The 23,004-nt window shown below is 41.9% G+C and overlaps 1 protein-coding gene and 1 pseudogene across 1 annotated transcript in view; one reads left to right on the top strand and one right to left on the bottom strand.

Annotated features, from left to right (window-relative positions):
• LOC124796148 (inositol 1,4,5-triphosphate receptor associated 1-like) overlaps positions 1-23,004 on the bottom strand; it is a 302,195-nt gene that overhangs the window by 75,813 nt on the left and 203,378 nt on the right. Inside the window, exon 5 of the mRNA XM_047260239.1 lies at positions 9,795-9,935. Within this exon, the coding sequence (XP_047116195.1) occupies positions 9,795-9,935 (141 nt within the window). The remainder of the gene's footprint in view (positions 1-9,794; positions 9,936-23,004) is intronic.
• Positions 19,338-19,455, top strand: LOC124796691 (annotated as a pseudogene).

Genomic DNA, 23,004 nt, shown 5'->3' on the forward strand with positions numbered 1-23,004 from the left:
CTTACAGAACATCTGCTGTGTGGTGTTGAACGACGTTTCTGCTGTTTGTCTACTGGGCACAGCTAAACCATAAACTGTATTTGTACTGTGTCAGATTTGACGCATACTAAGAGACATTACTCGACTCCAAGTCACGTGAGTTACAATGAAGCAACACGAAGAGTTTTAATGTAATCATGTTGTAATTGGTGCCTAAGCATTTTTGTATATATGTTGTAGATATCCGACAAATGGTCGCACAACCCATCAGCTGTACAGCAAAGCAGAGATTGGGCAGTGGCGACGGCGTTGAGAGATAGACCCCCATCTGGTCGCTTTACGACACTGCGAGAGCTATTTTCTACAATGTGAAGTAAAAAAAATCGTTGCATGTTGTCTGTGATATGGTTCCTGGAGACCTTGACATTGTCAGACAGTTAGTTTAGTCCCCGTCTTGTCCTAGGACGCAGCAGATCGTCCGACGGAAGATAACGTAGGTAAGTCTAACTGCTGAGAGAGGTCGCGGATAGCTCGTTCCGAAATTTGCACGGCGTAGGAAATTCAGTAGTATTCCTAACTGTGGGGTTCTGCATGTTAGAAATCGATTTATTAAGCTGCGAATGCAGTTAGCGGATTAGGGAAGATCGCCTATTTGAGTTAGGAGCCGGTGCAGTAAGCTGTGTATTTGTGAGGCTGGATAATTCAAGTGGAAGTTACTGTATTTGGGCTTTAGGGGTTATGCAGATCCGCAAAAACTTGTTGGCGAATCTGCTGGCCGACTCTGAGGTGACACGAGTTCGTGCTTATTTGGTGGTTGTTGGCTCTAGGATTACTCTGGTTTCCGAACGTAGATCTCGATGTAATTTGTATTCTGTTTCGCAGTCCTTAACGATTCATAGATTGGGAACTGTGTCTTATTTTGCTACTGCACGCAGCGTGTTGTGTGAAGTTTTCGATCTACCTTAATGTGTAAAGAAAAGGAATTGAAGGCAGAAACATATCACGAGGCACTGTGAAACCATTTAACGACTGTTTCAAAGATCCGTGAGAAGTGATTTTCGTAGTTCGTTTGAAGTAGTCGGACAGCGTATTGTGAACGCCTGAAGTGGTTGACCATCGAATTAACAATCAATCGCAGTATTTAAAGTGGCGGTGACATGTAGTTTTTTTTCTTTCTTTTTCTTTCCTTGTTGTCACTCGACCACATGTGTTTTCAGAAAGCGGATTGAGTATTGGATTTTAGCAATAACTCATAAAAGTAATGAGACAAGATTGGCTAAAGAAAGTAAAACTTAAAAATTCGTTCTCCTAATTTCGTAATGTGAGTGGAACAGTTTCTGATTATTCGAAAGAGGTTTGCATATGAGAAACTGTTTACTAGTGCGTTTGACGTATAATAGTATTTTGAACCAAAGGTATTTGTTGTTCTTTGTTTTACGTGGTGCGAACTCTCTCTAATTAAAAAGATGAAACCTTGAAAGTTATTAAAGAGTTAACAAACATAAAAAAGACTTGCATCACCTCGGTTCCGAAAGTTCCGGAACCTCTACAGAAAATTGGAACAGAGATCAACATAAAAATCATTTCCGTCCTATTTATTACTCATGAAAACCACATACTGCTCGTTATACTACCATACAGCGAGACCTTGAGAGGTGGTGATCCAGATTGCTGTACACACCAGTACCTCTAATACCCAGTAACACGTCCTCTTGCATTGATGCATGCCTGTATTCGTCGTGACATACTATCCACAAGTTCATCAAGCCACTGTTGGTCCAGATTGTCCCACTCCTCAACGGCGATTCGACGTAGATCCCTCAGAGTGGTTCGTGGGTCACTTGTCCATAAACAACCCTTTTCAACCTATCCCAGGCATATTCGATAGGGTCCATGTCTGGAGAACATCCCGAGCACTCTAGTCGAGCGATGTCGTTATCCTGAAGAAAGTAATTCACAAGATGTGTACGATGGGGGCGCGAACTGTCGTCCAAGAAGACGAATGCCTCGCCAATATGCTGCCGATATGGTTGCACTATCGGTCGGAAGATGGAATTCACGTATCATAAAGCCGTTACGGTGCCTTCCATGAACGCCAGCGGCGTACGTCGGCCCCACATAATGCCACCCCAAAACAGCAGGGAACCTCCACTTCGCTGCACTCGCTGGACAGAGTGTCTAGCCGGCCGCGGTGGTCGTGCGGTTCTAGGCGCTCCAGTCCGGAGCCGCGCTGCTGCTACGGTCGCAGGTTCGAATCCTGCCTCGGGCATGGGTGTGTGTGATGTCCTTAGGTTAGTTAGGTTTAAGTAGTTCTAAGTTCTAGGGGACTGATGACCACAGCAGTTGAGTCCCATAGTGCTCAGAACCATTTGAACAGAGTGTCTAAGGCGTTCAGCCTGACCGGGTTGCCTTCAGAGACGTCTCCGACGATTGCCTGGTTGAAGGGATATGCGACACTCATCGGTGAAGAGAACGTGATGCCAATCCTGAGCGGTCTATTCGGCATGTAGTTGGCCCATCTGTACCGCACTGCATGGTGTCGTGGATGCAAAGATGGACCTCGCCATGGACGTTGTGGGTGGTGTTGCGAATCATGCAGCCTATTGCGCATATTTTGAATCGTAACACGACGTCCTGTAGCTGCACAAAAGCATTATTCAACATGGTGGCGTTGCTGTAAGGGTTCCTCCGAGGCATAATCCGTAGGTAGCGGTCATCCACTGCTGTAGTAGCCCTTGGGCGGTCTGAGCGAGGCAAGTCATTGACAGTTCCTGTCTCTCTGTATCTCCCCCTTGTCCGAACAACATCGCTTTGGTTCACTCCGAGACGCCTGGACACTTCCCTTGTTGAGAGCCCTTGCTGGCACAAAGTAACTATACGGACGTGATCGAACCGCGGTATTGACTGTCTAGGCATGGTTGAACTACACACAACACGACCCGTGTACCTCCTTCCTGGTGGAATGACTTGAACTGAACGGCTGTCGGACGCCCTCCATCTAAAACGATCTGTTCATGGATGGTTGTTTATATCTTTGGCGGGTTTAGTGACATCTCTAAACAGTATACGGGACTGCGTCTGTGATACATTATCCACAGTCAACGTGTATCTTCAGGAATTCTGGGAACCGGCGCTAGTTACGGTCAACTTTTGTCACTGATATCGACACTCGTCTGCTCCTGTATCTCTGACTGTTCCGCCTTTGGTTTTCCGGCTTGGCACGTGGCCGAGTGCTCTGTCTCCGGTCGGCGTTCAACGAGGCAACATACACTCCTGGAAATTGAAATAAGAACACCGTGAATTCATTGTCTCAGGAAGGGGAAACTTTATTGACACATTCCTGGGGTCAGATACATCACATGATCACACTGACAGAACCACAGGCACACAGACACATGCAGCAGAGCATTCACAATGTCGGCACTAGTACAGTGTGTATCCACCTTTCGCAGCAATGCAGGCTGCTATTCTCCCATGGAGACGATCGTAGAGATGCTGGATGTAGTCCTGTGGAACGGCTTGCCATGCCATTTCCACCTGGCGCCTCAGTTGGACCAGCGTTCGTGCTGGACGTGCAGACCGCGTGAGACGACGCTTCATCCAGTCCCAAACATGCTCAATGGGGGACAGATCCGGAGATCTTGCTGGCCAGGGTAGTTGACTTACACCTTCTAGAGCACGTTGGGTGGCACGGGATACATGCGGACGTGCATTGTCCTGTTGGAACAGCAAGTTCCCTTGCCGGTCTAGGAATGGTAGAACGATGGGTTCGATGACGGTTTGGATGTACCGTGCACTATTCAATGTCCCCTCGACGATCACCAGTGGTGTACGGCCAGTGTAGGAGATCGCTCCCCACACCATGATGCCGGGTGTTGGCCCTGTGTGCCTCGGTCGTATGCAGTCCTGATTGTGGCGCTCACCTGCACGGCGCCAAACACGCATACGACCATCATTGGCACCAAGGCAGAAGCGACTCTCATCGCTGAAGACGACACGTCTCCATTCGTCCCTCCATTCACGCCTGTCGCGACACCACTGGAGGCGGGCTGCACGATGTTGGGGCGTGAGCGGAAGACGGCCTAACGGTGTGCGGGACCGTAGCCCAGCTTCATGGAGACGGTTGCGAATGGTCCTCGCCGATACCCCAGGAGCAACAGTGTCCCTAATTTGCTGGGAAGTGGCGGTGCGGTCCCCTACGGCACTGCGTAGGATCCTACGGTCTTGGCGTGCATCCGTGCGTCGCTGCGGTCCGGTCCCAGGTCGACGGGCACGTGCACCTTCCGCCGACCACTGGCGACAACATCGATGTGCTGTGGAGACCTCACGCCCCACGTGTTGAGCAATTCGGCGGTACGTCCACCCGGCCTCCCGCATGCCCACTATACGCCCTCGCTCAAAGTCCGTCAACTGCACATACGGTTCACGTCCACGCTGTCGCGGCATGCTACCAGTGTTAAAGACTGCGATGGAGCTCCGTATGCCACGGCAAACTGGCTGACACTGACGGCGGCGGTGCACAAATTCTGCGCAGCTAGCGCCATTCGACGGCCAACACCGCGGTTCCTGGTGTGTCCGCTGTGCCGTGCGTGTGATCATTGCTTGTACAGCCCTCTCGCAGTGTCCGGAGCAAGTATGGTGGGTCTGACACACCGGTGTCAATGTGTTCTTTTTTCCATTTCCAGGAGTGTATTTCGGAAGGCAGGCCCTCGTCTGTATCCGCTGTGCCGGAGCCTCGCCGTCTTTTCCGTTTTGCCGCGCGCCGGGTGTACGGTGCTGATTAGTCGGCGCGTTTGCCTGCTAAACGGTGGCGGGTTCGTCATCTCATGCTGAACATCTTCTCATCGCGTAACTGGAAGCATTAAGTAATGTATGATTCTTATTCTGCTGTTAAACTGTGAAGATTTGGGAAACTTATGTTGACATGTTGTACGGAACTTACGAAGTCTAAGACTTCGAAGTGGTGTTTTTGCGGAGCAGAGTCTAATTCAAGTTTTACTGGTTGTTTTAAAGGTTCCTTGTAGTGTTAATTTGATGTAGTATGTTAATTAGTGTGCTCTTTGCCCAGGTTTGGTTTTAGACTTTATTTCATAAGAAGGGCAAGTCAGTTTCACTTGGTCCACTGATAAGCTTTAAAAGGCCTTTGGTAGGATCAGACATTGTCACATGAGCCTGCACGTCTTACTCTCTGACCCTCTTTGGGTCCTGTACTAATGTAGTATTCCTTTATGTGTATTTGGTCTGTCATTGTGTATTCTAACTTTAGTTTTAGTTTTTTACTGATTTCGGAAGCGCTCTTTCTGGTCTGGCCGACTGTCAGTTTGCCTTGGCGCGCGGACACGGCCGTTGCGTCCCTGGCAGTGGTATGGGCGTCCTACTTGACAGCAACCTCACAGTGGGTCCATGCGGAGCCTTGGACAACTGGGCAATTCGGTTAAACATTCTATTATTGCTGTATTTCAGTTGGTGTTGTTAACGTTTCTCGTGAATATGTTTACAAGACAACTTCATCCAGTCGTTTTTTAAGAGCTGACCTTTTCCTCTGTTGATGCAGCTAGCAACTGATTTAAATAAAAGTTTTTAAGATTCTGAATTTTTGAGTAGCAGTAAGCAATACATCCTGAGGAAGACGCCTTGCAACAGTCGACGAAACGTCGGAATTTTACAGATGACAATGCGGCCTCAAACTCAGAAGAACTTTATTGACTGTGATAACGGCCGCGGAAGCTTACGTTTACGTTTACATTCTGAATTTGCTTGCTTTTACATTTGTTAAATTCATTAACTTAACGGGTGTAAATAATTTAGAATTTTAAGTAGAAGCTTCTGTCATTTGCGAAAGCCAGTTGTACTTTATCTTAAGAGGACAAAGGTCCGAATTAAAATTTTATGTTGTTATTCTGATAATGAAATTTGTTCTTTAGTTGAGACTGAAATTATGTACTAACCACAAGTTTGTCCACCAGCAACGATCCCTAGCTTCCTAGGAGCTTTGAGTAGCTGCGGTTGGCAGTGCCACAGCTCAACTACTAGCAGAACTGATAAAGGGGGGGGGGGGGGTTCTTTTCCTACCCTTAGTGTTGGTCAAAGCTTATAATAATATTTATTTTAAGTTTCTGCTACCAGTCACTTGTCATTTTATGCTTAATCTAACATAATGCAACGCGTTTAGAACATGTTCTGTTCATCTTCAGGCGTTTATACAACCATACATACATACATATAGAGAATGTTACTTAAAAATAAACAGTCTTAAACTAGATGTTGCCCATTGTTTTTTACTGTAGCTGCTGGTGTGGCATTTGGGGGGAAGGAGGAGGCAGTGTATGGCTAGAAATCGAAATCAGTGATGTCTTCTGCTGGTTTTCTTCTTTGTGGTTGACTCTGTATGTCACAGCCTGTGCTGCAGATAGATTTGCATCAGTTATGTGTCATGAAAATAGTGTGAAAGGCTTTTATATGACAGTTGATCACTTACAATTTCAGCAAGCAACAAGATGATGAAATTGTAAGTGATCAACTGTCATATAAAAGCCTTTCACACTATTTTCATAACACATAACTTTTTAATATTTCCATACCTGTAAGTAGTAATTGCTGCGAGTTTTTAAACATCCTTAATTATTGCCATTCATGGCGGCGAGTAACGCCTTCAACCATGATCGCAGTGATTTTTTTTTTTAACATTATCTGTATCTGTATTTTATGCTGATTCGCTAAATTGTAACGCACTGAAAACAGTATTATTTACACAGTTATATTCCTTCACTAATAACGTGTGGTATTTTATTTATTGTTGAGTCTGGAATTACTGTTTTAAAAATAAATGTGTGTAACTGTAAAAGACAACCAACAGTAACTGATTACGGCCACGTCCACAATCGTAACTCAATCCTGCCTTCCCTTGATTAGCAGGTCTCAAAGACAGCTTGGGTTGACTGTTTAACGTGGTTGATCCCCATTTGTAGAGTAAAACTTACATAATACATTGGGTGACCAAAGCCATGAGACACCTCTTAAGATCCTGTCGGACCTCCTATGGCCCGGAACAGTGCAGCCGCTTGACGTAGCATGGGCTCAAAAACCGACGGAAATCCCCGTCCAGAAATATTGAGCTGTGGTGCCTCATAGCCGTCAGTAATTGCGAAAGTGTTGCCGGTGCAGAATTTTGTGCACCAACTGACCTCTCGATTATATTCCATAAATCGTCAGTAGTATTCATCTCGGGCGATGTGGGTAGCCAAAGCGCTCGCTTCAATTGTCCATGAATGGCTGGAAATGGTCTCCGCCGAGTGGTGTGGGCGTGCGGTTCCAGGCGCTTCAGTCTGTAACCGCGTGACCGGTACGGTCGCAGGTTCGAATCCTGCCTCGGGCATGGATGTGTGTGCTGTCCTTAGGTTAGTTAGGTTTAATAGTTGTAAGTTCTAGGCGACTGATGACTTCAGAAGTTAAGTCGCATAGTGCTCAGAACCATTTGAGCCAAGTGGTCTCGAGGTAGGCGAGCATAATCATTTCAAGTCAATCATCGGTTCAGTTGGACCAGAGGACCCAGTTCATTCCATGTAAACACAGTTCACATCACTATGGAGACACCACCAGTTTGAACAGGCCTTGTTGACAATTTCGGTGCATGGCTTCGTGGGATCTGCGCCACATTCGAACCCTACCATCAGCTCTTACCAACTGAAATCGGGCCTCCTCTGCGACACGGTTTTCCAGTCGTTTAGGGTCCAACAGGTATGGCGACGAACCCCGGAAAGGCACTGCAGGCGATTTCGTGCTGTCAGCAAAGACAATAGCGCCGGTTGTCTGCTGCCGTAGCCCATTAACTCCAAATTTCGTCGCACTATCTGAATCGATACGCTCGCCATACGTCGCACATTGATTTCTGCAAACGCCGCTGCTCTCCGTTGTCAAGTGAAGGCCGACGGCCACTGCGTTGTCTGTGGTGATGAGAAGTAATGCCAGAAATACTTTATATTCTCAGCACTCTCTTGACGCTTGGAGTATTATATTCCCTGTAGACTTACGAAACTGAGTATCCCACACGTCTAGCTCCAACTACCATTCTGCAAACTTTGTTAATTCCTGTGGTGCGACTATAATCACGTCGGACACTTTCTCACATGAATGACCTAACTACAAATGACAGATCCGCCAATGCACTGCCCTCTTATGCCTAATTTCTTGATACTACCTCCGTCTGTAAATGTGCATATGTCCCATGAGGCCGGCCAGTGTAGCCGTGCAGTTCTAGGCGCTTCAGTCTGGAACCGCGTGACCACTACGGTCGCAGGTTCGAATCCTGTCTCGGGCATGGATGTGTGTGATGTCCTTAGGTTAGTTAGGTTTAAGTAGTTGTAAGTTCTACGGAACTGATGACCACAGATGTTAAGTCGCATAGTGCTCAGAGCCATTTGTCCCATGGGTTTTGTCGCCTCGGTGAATATTTTTGTGTCAAATCACCAACTCAGGAGTGAACAACGTTATTGTTAACCACCATATATATTTTATAAACTGCAATCACGGGAAACTTTTACGTCTTGCTTGGCTAAAGAACGTGGTATTACCAGGCTGAAGACGACTACAGAATGGATCGTTTAGAGAATCCCTGTGCAAGACTGTTTAGGTGCGTACGCGATAACTTGTATCATTCTTCTCAGCTACTCTGTTATGAAATGTAATTACATTACATTGCAATTACTGGTAATTCCCCACCGCTATCGATGTCGTAATCTACATCTACATACATACTCCGCAATCCACCATACGCTGCGTGGCGGAGAGTACCTCGTAACACAACTAGCATCTTCTCTCCCTGTTCCACTCCCAAACAGAACGAGATAAAAATGACTGCCTATATGCCTCTGTACGAGCCCTAATCTCTCTTATCTTTGTGGTCTTTCCGCGAAACATAAGTTGGCGGCAGTAAAACTGTACTGTAGTCAGCCTCAAATGCTGGTTCTCTAAATTTCCTCAGTAGCGATTCACGAAAAGAACGCCTCCTTTCCTCTAAATACTCCCACCCGAGTTCCTGAAGCATTTCCGTAACACTCGCGTGACGATCAAACCTACCAGTAACAAATCTAGCAGCCCGCCTCTGAATTGCTTCTATGTCCTCCATCAATCCGACCTGATAGGGATCCCAAACGCTCGAGCAGTACTCAAGAATAGGTCGTATTACTGTTTTATAAGCGGTCTCCTTTACAGACGAACCACATCTTCCCAAAATTCTACCAATAAACCGAAGACGCCTATCCGCTTTCCCCACAACTGCCATTACATGCTTGTCCCACTTCATATCGCTCTGCAATGTTACACCCAAATATTTAATCGACGTGACTGAGTCAAGCGCTACACTACTAATGGCGTATTCAAACATTACGGGATTCTTTTTCCTATTCATCTGAATTAATTTACATTTATCTATATTTAGAGTTAGCTGTCATTCTTTACACCAATCACAAATCACATTATGTTGTCTGTTTTCCGTGTATTAAAACAATTTTACCGTCTCTGCAAATCACCAATGTCGTGCTGTCACGGTTTCTCGCACTTGTCAGAGATCAAGTCGGCAGGTTCCGATAAATGTTACTACAGGTGGGAAAAACTAAAATGGTCAGCAAAATTTGTCATGAAACACAAATTCTGCCCTGGGTGCGGATGGTGAACGAGGTATGTTCTGTTTCCTATCTTAAGGCTGCATGACAAATTTTGCAGGCCAGTTTTATTTTTCTCACCATACAGAAGCCCCAAGCGAAGACAACCACTTGAAAATCCCTGGACAGTTGTTGTCAGGAGGTTGTTTGCCTTACCTGGATGGCGGCACGCAGGTTGTTTTCCTCTTGGATCATGTTGAGCTCCGCCTGGTCCCTCCAGCGCTTCTGCAGAGCGACGCGTTCCTCAAGCGTGAGCTTGTCTGTTTTGAACGCAATAGAGATTGCAGTGAAGCGATTCTATAAACAACAACCACATAATATGTGTTTGTAATAACACAGTTGACACTGTTTTAGTTTAAAACTAAATTAGTCGACACTACGTTAAAGAACTAACTTAGTCATTTATAAAGTATTATTTGTTGCTTCTGTTCACAGTTTTTATAAACTGTTTACATGACTTCACGTAACACGTTAAACCGGTGTTCAATTTACTCTTATTGTGCGAGCGGTTTCGCTGAAAGGTCATTTTCCAGCACCTGTTCTACGCACGTCATTGACACAGGAAAATTTCAGGTGTACAGAAAGTTTGAAAACTGTAGTGAAAATACAAGCAATAGTTATAGATTTTTAATAATAGCATGATTTGCTTACATTAAAACAAAACAATGTTTAAAATATAATATTGATAAAAATGTTTAGTCATTCAGAGGCAGATGCATGGAGTGTCAGATACACGCAACTATCCAAGGAACACATAAGATAAAACGGCAATCATGAGAAACTATTAGCCTTACTAATTTTTAAATGCCGTAGATTCACTTCCAATCAACTGGACATCATGACTAATATTACCTATGTAACAAGATGTCATGAAAATTTTCAATATTTTTCGTTTTTCAGTTCGAGCTGTTCGTCGAAATGTAATTCTGTTCTTTAGCATTACGTAACACCTTAACCTGCATAAGAAATTCAGATGAACTGCACAAGACATGCAGTGCACCACGGAGTATGAAAAACAGAAGAATGTAAACTCTTTAGATGTTAGAGTCTGTAATGAACATAGGACTCATGCACTTAATGTTTTCCGGAAACAGGTCACATTTAACGGGATATGGGATAATTCACCATACCTCATGTCAACTTATAACACAAAGAAGTGTTTTTTAATGCAATATTAGACATAATTCACTGTTTACTACAATCTGATAAGAACAATGAAATAGAACTGAATATGTTGAGAGACAGATCCATGGAAAATTGATACAGCTTCGAAGTAGATAATGAAATTTATAGAAAGAAAATGAAAACGGTGCCATAAGTAGAAGAGATATAACTGAATTTCATTCATCATAATCAATGTTTTAGTAAACCTGCAACTGTGTAATTCGTGATATATCCAACGAAAAATTGCACCAGTTACTTACTTTTTCATGATTAGCACAGCGTGTTTCGAGGTTTTATCCTCACATTCAAATGCATTTGTTTACATAAAGATTTTTTGTGATGTTTGGATGTGTGATTTTCTGCCTCTTTTGCATTATACTTCTCTTTTTTAGGTTATATGGCAATCGAAAAACTGGACGAATTAAACTTGGAATTTTTTTTATATACTAACGTTAGAGATAGTATTTTTTGGTTTCTTATTAATAAGTTTTGCACCTCCTCTATTATGCCTGCAATTACACACACACACGAATCGTCACTTAGAATGTTTCTTATTGTAAATAAAATATACTTGAGAGATATTATGACAATATGATTTCACATGGAGTTTGTATGCAATCAGAGATGTTACATTTTCTGTTGGTTACATTTATATGCGTAAACTTGTCAATTACAAAATTTATTTTACCATTATTAACTACTGAATTATCGATTGTCCCTATATTTTGCTGTAGATGATGAGTTGTCTAAGGGGTAATGTACGTATTTGTAGAAATTACTACAGTTATCATATGTAGTCGAACATTTGACAAAATTAACTGATTCGATATCTAGTTTGTGACCTGGAAAATTTTTTCCTTGCATTTTGTCATGTATAAAAATTTTCAGGTCCTCCATTACATACACTGTATGCGATTTTGGGACTTGCTGGAATATATTTACATCTTCTTCTATGATTTTCAATGGGTGCCCATTGTTTTTTATGTGTGTTGTTATTGTTGATACACAAAATCACATACAATGGATTTAAAGGAGTTGGAAATTTTTTTAGTATGCTGCAAAAACCAAGGATAAAGATTTCTCAGCAAAACTCTAGATAGCGAGTCAGTTAGTTTTAACAAATATTTCTCCCACATATGACAAATGTAGTAATTTCCCTTAAATATATACACTACCTCATAGGCCATACTCAACATTACAATAAAAAAAGAAACACAATCTATAATTCAAAAGTCAATAACGCTAAAATAAATTTTATAATTGGCAACTTTATGTTTATAATGTAATCCACAGAAGATCTAACACCTCTGACAAACTCTATGTGAAACCACAATGTTATAATATCTCTGAAGCATATTCTGATTACAAAAACAAGCAGTGTAAGTGATGGTTTATGTATGCGTTGTAATCTGTGTAATGGAGGAGGTGCAATATACTTGTAAGCAGAAAAACAAATGTGCTATCTCTAATGTTAATATACAAAAAATATTCCAAGATTCAGATGTCCGATTTTCCGATTGCAGTAAAATCTCAAACAGACAACTACAGTGAAATAGAAGCAGAAAATCACATATGAAAACGTCAAAACAAATATTGATGTAAACAAATATTTATGTAAATAAATACACCTGAAAATGAAAATAAATGCTGGAAACACGTTTGTTTAAGCATGAAAAAATAGGTAAGGGGTGCAGTTTTTCATTATTTAAAACAGAGAAATAACATAATAAATGAAGAGAAAACACAGAAACCAATATATGTTGTCACACCATACACTGAACAAATATCCCATAAGAAGTAGAACAGGAATAAAAATTGATTTTCGGAATAGAAATCAAATTCATTCCAGCATAGGGCATAAATCTGACCCTATACCCGACTACCACCAATGGGACAGTGAACGACTGCAATAAGCATGACATAGGTCAAACGGATAGAAAATAAGCACATGCTGGAAAGAACAATGTAACACCTACAAAAGCAATCCATCGACATTAGCTAAGCATTTAACAGATGAAAATCGTTTAGCAAATAAAACTGAAAATAGTGTTGTTATATTACATGAAGCAGAGAAAGATAGGTATAGAGATCTTATGCAAAAGATAGAAATTTTTTCACGTTATACAGAAGAATCAAATTTCATTCTGCATTAGCAACTCGAATTGAAAAATTATAGGTTAGATTTTTCGCAATATACAAAGGTCTTCGGGGCCAAATACGTCATTTGCGGATTAGAAATATTTAATGCTAACGGTTGCTAGTGATTATTTGCCATTTTGTTTTGTGCATTTCTTCGATAGGTGTCTACATTACTAAACGTTCTTTATAAATCTTATATTTGTGACACCATGATTTTTATGTATGTATGTTAATTCCTGATGTTAACAAAAGCCTGTATGCATCAGTCTTTTTTCTTATTTCAATTTTCAAGCATCCTTTTCAGCTGAAATTTTAATGATCATGATATGCGTACCACAGGTACTGGATAATGGTCTTTGAACGAAACCAGACCCACAATAAGGAATAAATTGAACAGCAGCTTTAGGTGTTTCACGATGCCAGTTCTACAATATATTATTTAATTATGTAACTTTCATTTGTTTACACAGTCTTGGAAAATTTACGAAATGACAACTTTGTTCCACTTACGATTGAAAACTTTACTTGTTAGTCCATTACTGGCCGTTATCACACGATACATGAAGTGCATGAACGAAACTCTATAACAAACTGGCTAGATGGATATAGCCGGAAAATGTAAACACCTGCAAGCAAGCACGCATGTTGTTACGTCGTCAACAGCAATCGAAGGATACCAGTGAATGTAAAATGTACACGTTCGTGTCAAAGCACACATTATAGGAGCAGAACAACGTTGTCATTTGAAAAATTATTTGTATATTTCATTGACTTATTTAACTCTTAGTTCAGTTAGACCTAAGTGACAATGCCACTGGGTCGCATTATATGTCTTACAATATCCAGAACATTTAAAATAAAACGATCAAAGTGTTAGAACATTAGACCACGAAATACCAGAATGATAAAGACAATAACACAATAAAACAATGACAATTAACGTAATAACAATAATAATAAGATACATACTGCAAAGAAATGTACTTCTTTTACAAATGATAACGATTACCACGAAAGTGGGAAGGACTCAGAATACCTCACGCCTAAGAACTATCCCAGAATAAGCCATTAATGATTCGTGAAGAAAACATGCAATAGTAAAATAAGAGTGGCTGGAAAATGTAGAGAAGTCTGTTGCTTCGTTACATGAGCACCATTCCTACTTCGAAATTTATTTTAATAACTTACAGTAACTTGAAAGAGCGGACACGAGGTACTCATACACGAATAAGACTGTTGACTATTCCATTCACTGTTCCTAGCTCTGTCCCCAGACAGGTACCACAATCATACAAAATGTATAAAATAACAAAATTGCCGTCATCAACTATTATTATAGTATATGGCGGAAATTTTGTTATTTCACAGTTTTTTTCAGATCTGATGAATCTCTAGCCAGACCAAGGCGTTAGTATTTTTGGGAAAAATTGTAAGGTAAATGTAAATGTCATGTGTCTCGGGCCTCCCGTCAGTTAGACCGTCCGCCGGGTGCAAGTCTTTCGATTTGACGCCACTTCGGCGACTTGCGCGTCGATGGGGATGAAATGATAATGATTAGAACAACACAACACACAGTCCCTGAGCGGAGAAAATCTCCGACCCAGCCGGGAATCGAACCCGGGCCCTTAGGATTGACATTCTGTCGCGCTGACCACTCAGCTACCGGGGGCGGACACCTTGTAAGGTTAGTGTAAGATAAAAAAAAATGCTCCCTCCAAATATCGGAATATTTAAGCACTAGTGGTCAGCTGTGGAAGCATTCGCAACAAAGTCTTGGAGTTCGAAGCGCTCCTAAAAAACTATGGATCTCACGTAATACTAGGCACAGATACCTTACTAAGTAAGATTCTTGATAATATCTGTGTATCTAAAGGATAGGCTAATGGGATGTGGTGTATTAGTCGCACGAAGCATGAAACTCATATCCATCGAAACAGGACTTGAAGTTACATGCGAGTCGATTGATCAAAACATAGTATCAGATGTAGAAAAAGTTTGTAATTGCATCCTTCTATTGAATACCAGACTGATCCACAGATGTAACCGGAAACTTTATGGAAACTCTTTGTCACTAATACGTATGGTTCCCAATTATACTATCATCACTGACGAAGACTTTAACTATCTAACATTCCGTTGACAAACTTTCTTTGGTGCGCACGACAAGACAGCCTGTGAAACAATACTAAATATCTTTCCAGAAGACTCTCTAGAGACAAATATATTAGATCTAATGGCGAAAATGACTTGCTCGCTTTAATGATGTTCGCATTAAAAATTTTGGTCTTGCGTAAAATCTATGAACGCTACAGATAATTCAATACCTTCTCTTGCTGACAGTACGGGTAATGTAACTGATGATGATAAACAGAAGGCCGAAATTCTAAATCTAGCTTTCAAAAACGTGTTTACGGTAGGGGACTGCAACACCATACCCCCTTTCAGTTATCGAACAAACGAGAGGATGGCTGAGATAGTGTTTAGTGTATCTGGAATTGTAAAACAGTTAAGATCCTTAGACGCCAGGAAGGCGTCCCCGTAAGATTTTATGTTGACTATGCTACACATATAGCACCATTCTTATCCATCATCTATCAGAGATCATTGGAACAGCGGAAAGTTCCACGGGACTGGAAGGAGGCCCAGGTCATAGCAATCTATAAAAAGGGTAGAAAATCGGATGCACGTAATTACCGGCCAATTTCACTGACATTGATTGTTGTAGAATCATGGACCATATTTTGTGTTCAGACACAATGACCTTTCTAGACTCTGAGAAAGTAGTATACAATACGGGAGAAACAACGTGTAGAAAGATCTGTCATAAAGAAAAAAAATGACTCAAGGCAGCGAGGGCAGAAATGTAGAACTCAGCTTTAAACACTTTCTTTAGAAAGGAAAATTCTCGCATCACTGCAAAAATGAGCGGCGTAGATGTTAGTGTTATTAGTGTACAGAAACAGTTAAAATTGAACAAGGCCCCAGCTCCAAATGGAATCCCTGTCAGAGTCGACAGAGTTTGCAGACGTGTCATCCGCTCTTTTGGCCATAACAAGCCACAGATACCTCGAACAAAAAACTGAGCCCAGTAACTCGAAGAAATCACAGGTGGTACTCGTCTACAAAACAACTGGTAGCACAAGTAACCCACGAAACCGCGTCCAGTGTTTTCCACATTCATCCGTTTTAGTTAGTTACTCATACGTAAGTTTAGCAACTTTCTTCAAATATTCAGAAATGTAAAATCGTGTTCCACAGAAACCGCAAAGATTGTAGTGTTCTATATCAACAGTCAAAATAAATCAGTTGGTACCATCAACTCAAACAAGTACCTGGCTGGTTTGTTACTGAACGTACATACGAATAACGACTGGTGTGTGTAACTCGACGGAGAACGTCCGGAAACTGTGCAAGACCTGGGCTGACAGGCATTTGAAATCCGACGCCAACTGTTCTGCGAAAGCTTACATTAAGTTGGGAATTTGGAGATCTACTAGGGCGTCCTGCACATTCACTGTGTGTGTTGGATGTACGTCAAGCTCCGTCTCGATTTGACAGCCGAAACACATTCAGATTTCGGGAACTATGTAATAATTCCAAATCCATTGAAAGCTCGTTCTGACAGGTGTGAAGGCAACCGAACCAATAGTTTGGTAAATTATGGTTGCAAAGTACTGACACGAATTATTTACAGAAGAATGGAAAGACTTGTAAGCTTTGATCTCGGGGAAGATCAGTTTGAGTTCTTAGAAGATGGACAGAAGCATTTCAACCCAAATGTTGCGACAAACTTTCAGGAGATTGAGGATTACCTACCAACTCATAGCCGCAAATGTAATTGTTAAGTGGAAGCAGAGGTCGAATATGGGAAAGGAAACAAGAGAATGGTTCATTTGAAACAGTTAATGGAAACAATGGGTGCGCATGCTGCACAATATGAATACAACTGAGTTATTTCATGTCAAATCGCTTATCTTCGGAACGTGTCCCTGCTCGACCCTCGCGGATTTCGAAGAAATATTACGTGAACATTCGCACATGTCCCCGATGATCATTGGTAAAGTTTAACGTTCGTTGAAGCCAGTATGGCTATAATGGCCGAGATATAGTCACGTGCTTGGCTCCTTGCGTGATCTTGAGCGGATAGAGCGTGAATTTTTGGCGAATCTGGGCTGTTATATCTCGGACAATACTTTGTTGTAGGAAATGAAATTTGGCCGTCTTGTACAATAGTGCGCGTTCACTTAAGAACAATAGTGAAAAGAATTTTGTGCGCCATATTCAGCCAGGAAATTTTAGACAAACTCGCCCGAAAAATCGGCGCCCGGTAAATTTTCAAAGTCTGGCCTCATATCTAAGGATTTAAGGTATGACGAATTTGAAGCTGGGCTTGTAGTAATCTAGCAACACAAGGTTCTCAAATATAAAGTTTCATTTATGTGCCACTTTCCAATACTGAATGAATTAAATAAAAAAATTAAGATTTTGTAAAAAGGTCAAAAAAGCGGTATTTTCAATGTGATTTTGCAAAAAAGCTGTGTTCTATAAAACTGTTAACTGCGTTCATTAGAAATACCATTATTTTAACCACGTAAAAAGTGTACTTGATTATCCTAGACGGGTTAACAGTGCTAGGTAACTTGAATCAAAGTTAGGTACGTAAATCGCGGTATGAAAAAAATGTACACTTTCGATTCCGTTATAAACACACGCTAAACATGGAACTGAAGACGCAATTTCACGGTAGCACAAGGATGTGGAATACAAAATTTCATTCGCCTACAGTTTTCCAATAATCTGCAAATTCGTCGAAAAACGACTCGTTTTTGTGACAAGTTGAAAATAGTGTATATTCGACATTTCTTTTACAAATACCTTTTCCTAATAAAGCTTCTAAACCAGTCTCGCCCGAAACAATGTGTTTTAACCCCCTACGGAACAGTAATTTTACTTTCCATTACGAGCTAACAATGCTACATAAATTGAGGCAAACAAGTCTGAAAAATCGCGCTGTTTTAACTTTGGCTTCTTTTATGTAGTCGTTATAATGCACGACAAACACGAAACTTTGTACACAACACAACACAACACAACACAACAAGCTAGCATCATAAAATTTTCCCATACAAAATATCATGCACCTACTGCTTTCTAACTTTCTACAAAATCAATTCAAACTTGACTTTCCTAAAAAAACACCAAAAATAGATCACATTTTATTTGCTTTTAGACAATCTTTCCCATAATTCATTTCAAACTAATTACAGATGGAAGTTTTTAAGCATTCAAAAAATCACGTTTTATTTTTCCAAAGTGCGGCAACAATAAATGAAAATGACTCAAATTTCAGGGCATGTCCCACGGGCAAAGGCTAGGTTGCAGCAACCAGTCGCTAGTGTTTCGTTCCATGAGGTTATCTCACTGTTTTGCGTGACACTGCCGCTACTGGTTCAAGAGCATGAGCCGGCTACCCCATCGCCATAGAGGTCACGCCCGACAGCCGTGCAGTAACAGTCACTGGTGTGTTTCTTCATCCAGGTTCCCAATCGTCTAATTTGGTTTCTTAATTTAGGCTCTAAATCCTTTTTGTACTACCTGTCTGCTTACAAAGCCATTTGCTAAATACCTTACCTCGAATTCTCAAATCTACAGGAGTATCTCTCACAGGCAACAAGCAAAAAGTAATATCAATTTTGATTTTAAACTACCCAATATCGCAACATTATTAATGTATCAACGGAACAAAATGATGCACTGTTACAATTTATGAATTCTCAAGGCCCAAATCTTTCATTTTCTTGGCTCGACAGACAGGATGCTTGTTGGGTACCAGAACAGCACCTCATATCCACGCTCTCTGTTTATTTACTATCATCATCAGCCTGACAGTATCAATTTTCAGAAAAGAAACAGCAGAAAGTGTCTCAAAAGATACGAAAAATGTAAACAGCAATGTAGAGACCTTTAAAATGAAAATTGATACTATTTTTCCTTTGCGCCTATGTGAGTGAGATGCTCCTACATATCTGAAGATCGGAGATAAGGTACTTAGCAAATGGTTTTCTTAGCAGATAGGCACCACTGAAAATCTTTGGAATTTAAATAAAGAAAGCAAATTAAAGGCTTGGGGACCTGAATGAGCAAACACCACCCGTCGGCGGTACGGCACAGCAACTGGGGGTGACTCCTACTCTCATGGGGTCGCCGGTTCATGTTCTTGAACCGGGAATAACAATGTCACATTACGCCAACGCAATACAGCGAGATATTACTAGTTAATTTAAAAATAAAAACCACATGCAACGAAACACGGACAAATTGCTGCAGTGTAGCCTCTTTCTATGGTACGTTCCCTCAAATTTGCCCGTCATTATCAGGTATCGTTATCGCACTTTGGGTAACGGCCTTGTCGCAGTGGATACACCGGTTCCCGTCAGATCACCGAAGTTAAGCGCTGTTGGGCGTGGCCGGCACTTGGATGGGTGACCATCCGGGTCGCCATGCGCTGTTGCCGTTTCTCGGGGTGCACTCAGCCTCGCGATGCGAATTGAGGAGCTACTCAACGGAAAAATAGCGACTCCGGTCAAAGAAAACCATCGTAACGGCCGTGAGAGCGCTGTGATGACCACACGCCCTCCTATCCGCATCCTCATCTGAGGCTGACATGGCGGTCGGATGGTCCCAATTAGCCACTTGCGGCCTGAAGACGGAGTGTGCTTTTTTTATCGCACTTTGGAAAATCGAACGTGACTTTCTGAATGCTTGTTGACATTTTCTTTCCAACTGTGAGTAGTTTGAAATTAATTATGGAAAACAGATTTTCTGAAAGTAAATTGAATGTAATCTATTTTTGTATTTTTGACAAAAACCAATTTTGAATTACTTTTGTAGAAGTGAAGAAATCGGTATCTGAATGACATTTTATAATGGAAAGCACTCGATCGCTAAATTGTTGTCCAAAGTCTAATATTTATCATGCGTTTAATCAACGAGATATAACAAGCCAAAAATTATATCTTTACTCTCTGCGCGATTTTTCCGGATAATCTACATCTACATCTATACTCCGCGAGCCACCTTACGGTGTGTGGCGGAGGGTACTTATTGTACCACTATCTGATCCCCCCTTCCCTGTTCCATTCACGAATTGTGCGTGGGAAGAACGACTGCTTGTAAGTCTCCGTATTTGCTCTAATTTCTCGGATCTTTTCGTTGTGATCATTACGCGAGATATGTGTGGGCGGTAGTAATATGTTGCCCATCTCTTCCCGGAATGTGCTCTCTCGTAATTTCGATAATAAACCTCTCCGTATTGCGTAACGCCTTTCTTGAAGTGTCCGCCACTGGAGCTTGTTCAGCATCTCCGTAACGCTCTCGCGCTGACTAAATGTCCCCATGACGAATCGCGCTGCTTTTCGCTGGATCATGTCTATCTCTTCTATTAATCCAACCTGGTAAGGGTCCCATACTGGTGAGCAATACTCAAGAATCGGACGAACAAGCGTTTTGTAAGCTACTTCTTTCGTCGATGAGTCACATTTTCTTAGAATTCTTCCTATGAATCTCAACCTGGCGCCTGCTTTTCCCACTATTTGTTTTATGTGATCATTCCACTTCAGATCGCTCCGGATAGTAACTCCTAAGTATTTTACGGTCGTTACCGCTTCCAATGATTTACCACCTATGGCATAGTCGTACTGGAATGGATTTCTGCCCCTATGTATGCGCATTATATTACATTTATCTACGTTTAGGGAAAGCTGCCAGCTGTCGCACCATGCATTAATCCTCTGCAGGTCCTCCTGGAGTACGTACGAGTCTTCTGATGTTGCTACTTTCTTGTAGACAACCGTGTCATCTGCAAATAGCCTCACGGAGCTACCGATGTTGTCAACTAAGTCATTTATGTATATGGTAAACAATAAAGGTCCTATCACGCTTCCCTGCGGTACTCCCGAAATTACCTCTACATCTGCAGATTTTGAACCGTTAAGAATGACATGTTGTGTTCTTTCTTCTAGGAAATCCTGAATCCAATCACAAACCTGGTCCGATATTCCGTAAGCTCGTATTTTTTTCACTAAACGTAAGTGCGGAACCGTATCAAATGCCTTCCTGAAGTCCAGGAATACGGCATCAATCTGCTCGCCAGTGTCTACGGCACTGTGAATTTCTTGGGCAAATAGGGCGAGCTGAGTTTCACATGATCTCTGTTTGCGGAATCCATGTTGGTTATGATGAAGGAGATTTGTATTATCTAAGAACGTCATAATACGAGAACACAAAACATGTTCCATTATTCTACAACAGATTGACGTAAGCGAAATAGGCCTATAATTATTCGCATCTGATTTATGACCCTTCTTGAAAATGGGAACGACCTGCGCTTTCTTCCAGTCGCTAGGTACTTTACGTTCTTCCAGCGATCTACGATAAATTGCTGATAGAAAGGGGGCAAGTTCTTTAGCATAATCACTGTAGAATCTTAAGGGTATCTCGTCTGGTCCGGATGCTTTTCCGCTACTAAGTGATAGCAGTTGTTTTTCAATTCCGATATCGTTTATTTCAATATTTTCCATTTTGGCGTCCGTGCGACGGCTGAAGTCGGGGACCGTGTTACGATTTTCCGCAGTGAAACAGTTTCGGAACACTGAATTCAGTATTTCTGCCTTTCTTCGGTCGTCCTCTGTTTCGGTGCCATCGTGGTCAACGAGTGACTGAATAGGGGATTTAGATCCGCTTACCGATTTTACATATGACCAAAACTTTTTAGGGTTCTTGTTTAGATTGTTTGCCAATGTTTTATGTTCGAATTCGTTGAATGCTTCTCTCATTGCTCTCTTTACGCTCTTTTTCGCTTCGTTCAGCTTTTCCTTATCAGCTATGATTCGACTACTCTTAAACCTATGATGAAGCTTTCTTTGTTTCCGTAGTACCTTTCGTACATGATTGTTATACCACGGTGGATCTTTCCCCTCGCTTTGGACCTTAGTCGGTACGAACTTATCTAGGGCGTACTGGACGATGTTTCTGAATTTTTCCCATTTTTGTTCCACATCCTCTTCCTCAGAAATGAACGTTTGATGGTGGTCACTCAGATATTCTGCGATTTGTGCCCTATCACTCTTGTTAAGCAAATATATTTTCCTTCCTTTCTTGGCATTTCTTATTACACTTGTAGTCATTGATGCAACCACTGACTTATGATCACTGATACCCTCTTCTACATTCACGGAGTCGAAAAGTTCCGGTCTATTTGTTGCTATGAGGTCTAAAACGTTAGCTTCACGAGTTGGTTCTCTAACTATCTGCTCGAAGTAATTCTCGGACAAGGCAGTCAGGATAATGTCACAAGAGTCTCTGTCCCTGGCTCCAGTTCTGATTGTGTGACTATCCCATTCTATACCTGGTAGATTGAAGTCTCCCCCTATTACAATAGTATGATCACGAAACTTCTTCACGACGTTCTGCAGGTTCTCTCTGAGGCGCTCAACTACTACGGTTGCTGATGCAGGTGGTCTATAGAAGCATCCGACTATCATATCTGACCCACCTTTGATACTTAACTTAACCCAGATTATTTCACATTCGCATTCGCTAATAACTTCACTGGATATTATTGAATTCTTTACTGCTATAAATACTCCTCCACCATTGGCGTTTATCCTATCCTTGCGGTATATATTCCATTCTGTGTCTAGGATTTCGTTACTGTTCACTTCCGGTTTTAACCAACTTTCCGTTCCTAATACTATATGCGCACTATTTCCTTCAATAAGAGATACTCATTCAGGAACCTTGCCCTGGATACTCCTGCAGTTTACCAATATTACGTTAACTTTTCCTGTTTTTGGTCTCTGAGGACGGACGTTCTTTATCAACGATGATAATGTCCTCTCTGGTAAGCCGTCAGGTATTTTATCGTTTCGCCCAAGGGGGGTCCCTCTAACCTAAAAAACCCCCGTGTGCACGCCACACGTACTCTGCTACCCTAGTAGCTGCTTCCGGTGTGTAGTGCACGCCTGACCTGTCTAGGGGGGCCCTACAGTTCTCCACCCAATAA

Source organism: Schistocerca piceifrons, chromosome 4 (assembly GCF_021461385.2).
Source record: "Schistocerca piceifrons isolate TAMUIC-IGC-003096 chromosome 4, iqSchPice1.1, whole genome shotgun sequence".
Classification (NCBI taxonomy): Eukaryota; Metazoa; Arthropoda; class Insecta; order Orthoptera; family Acrididae; genus Schistocerca; species Schistocerca piceifrons.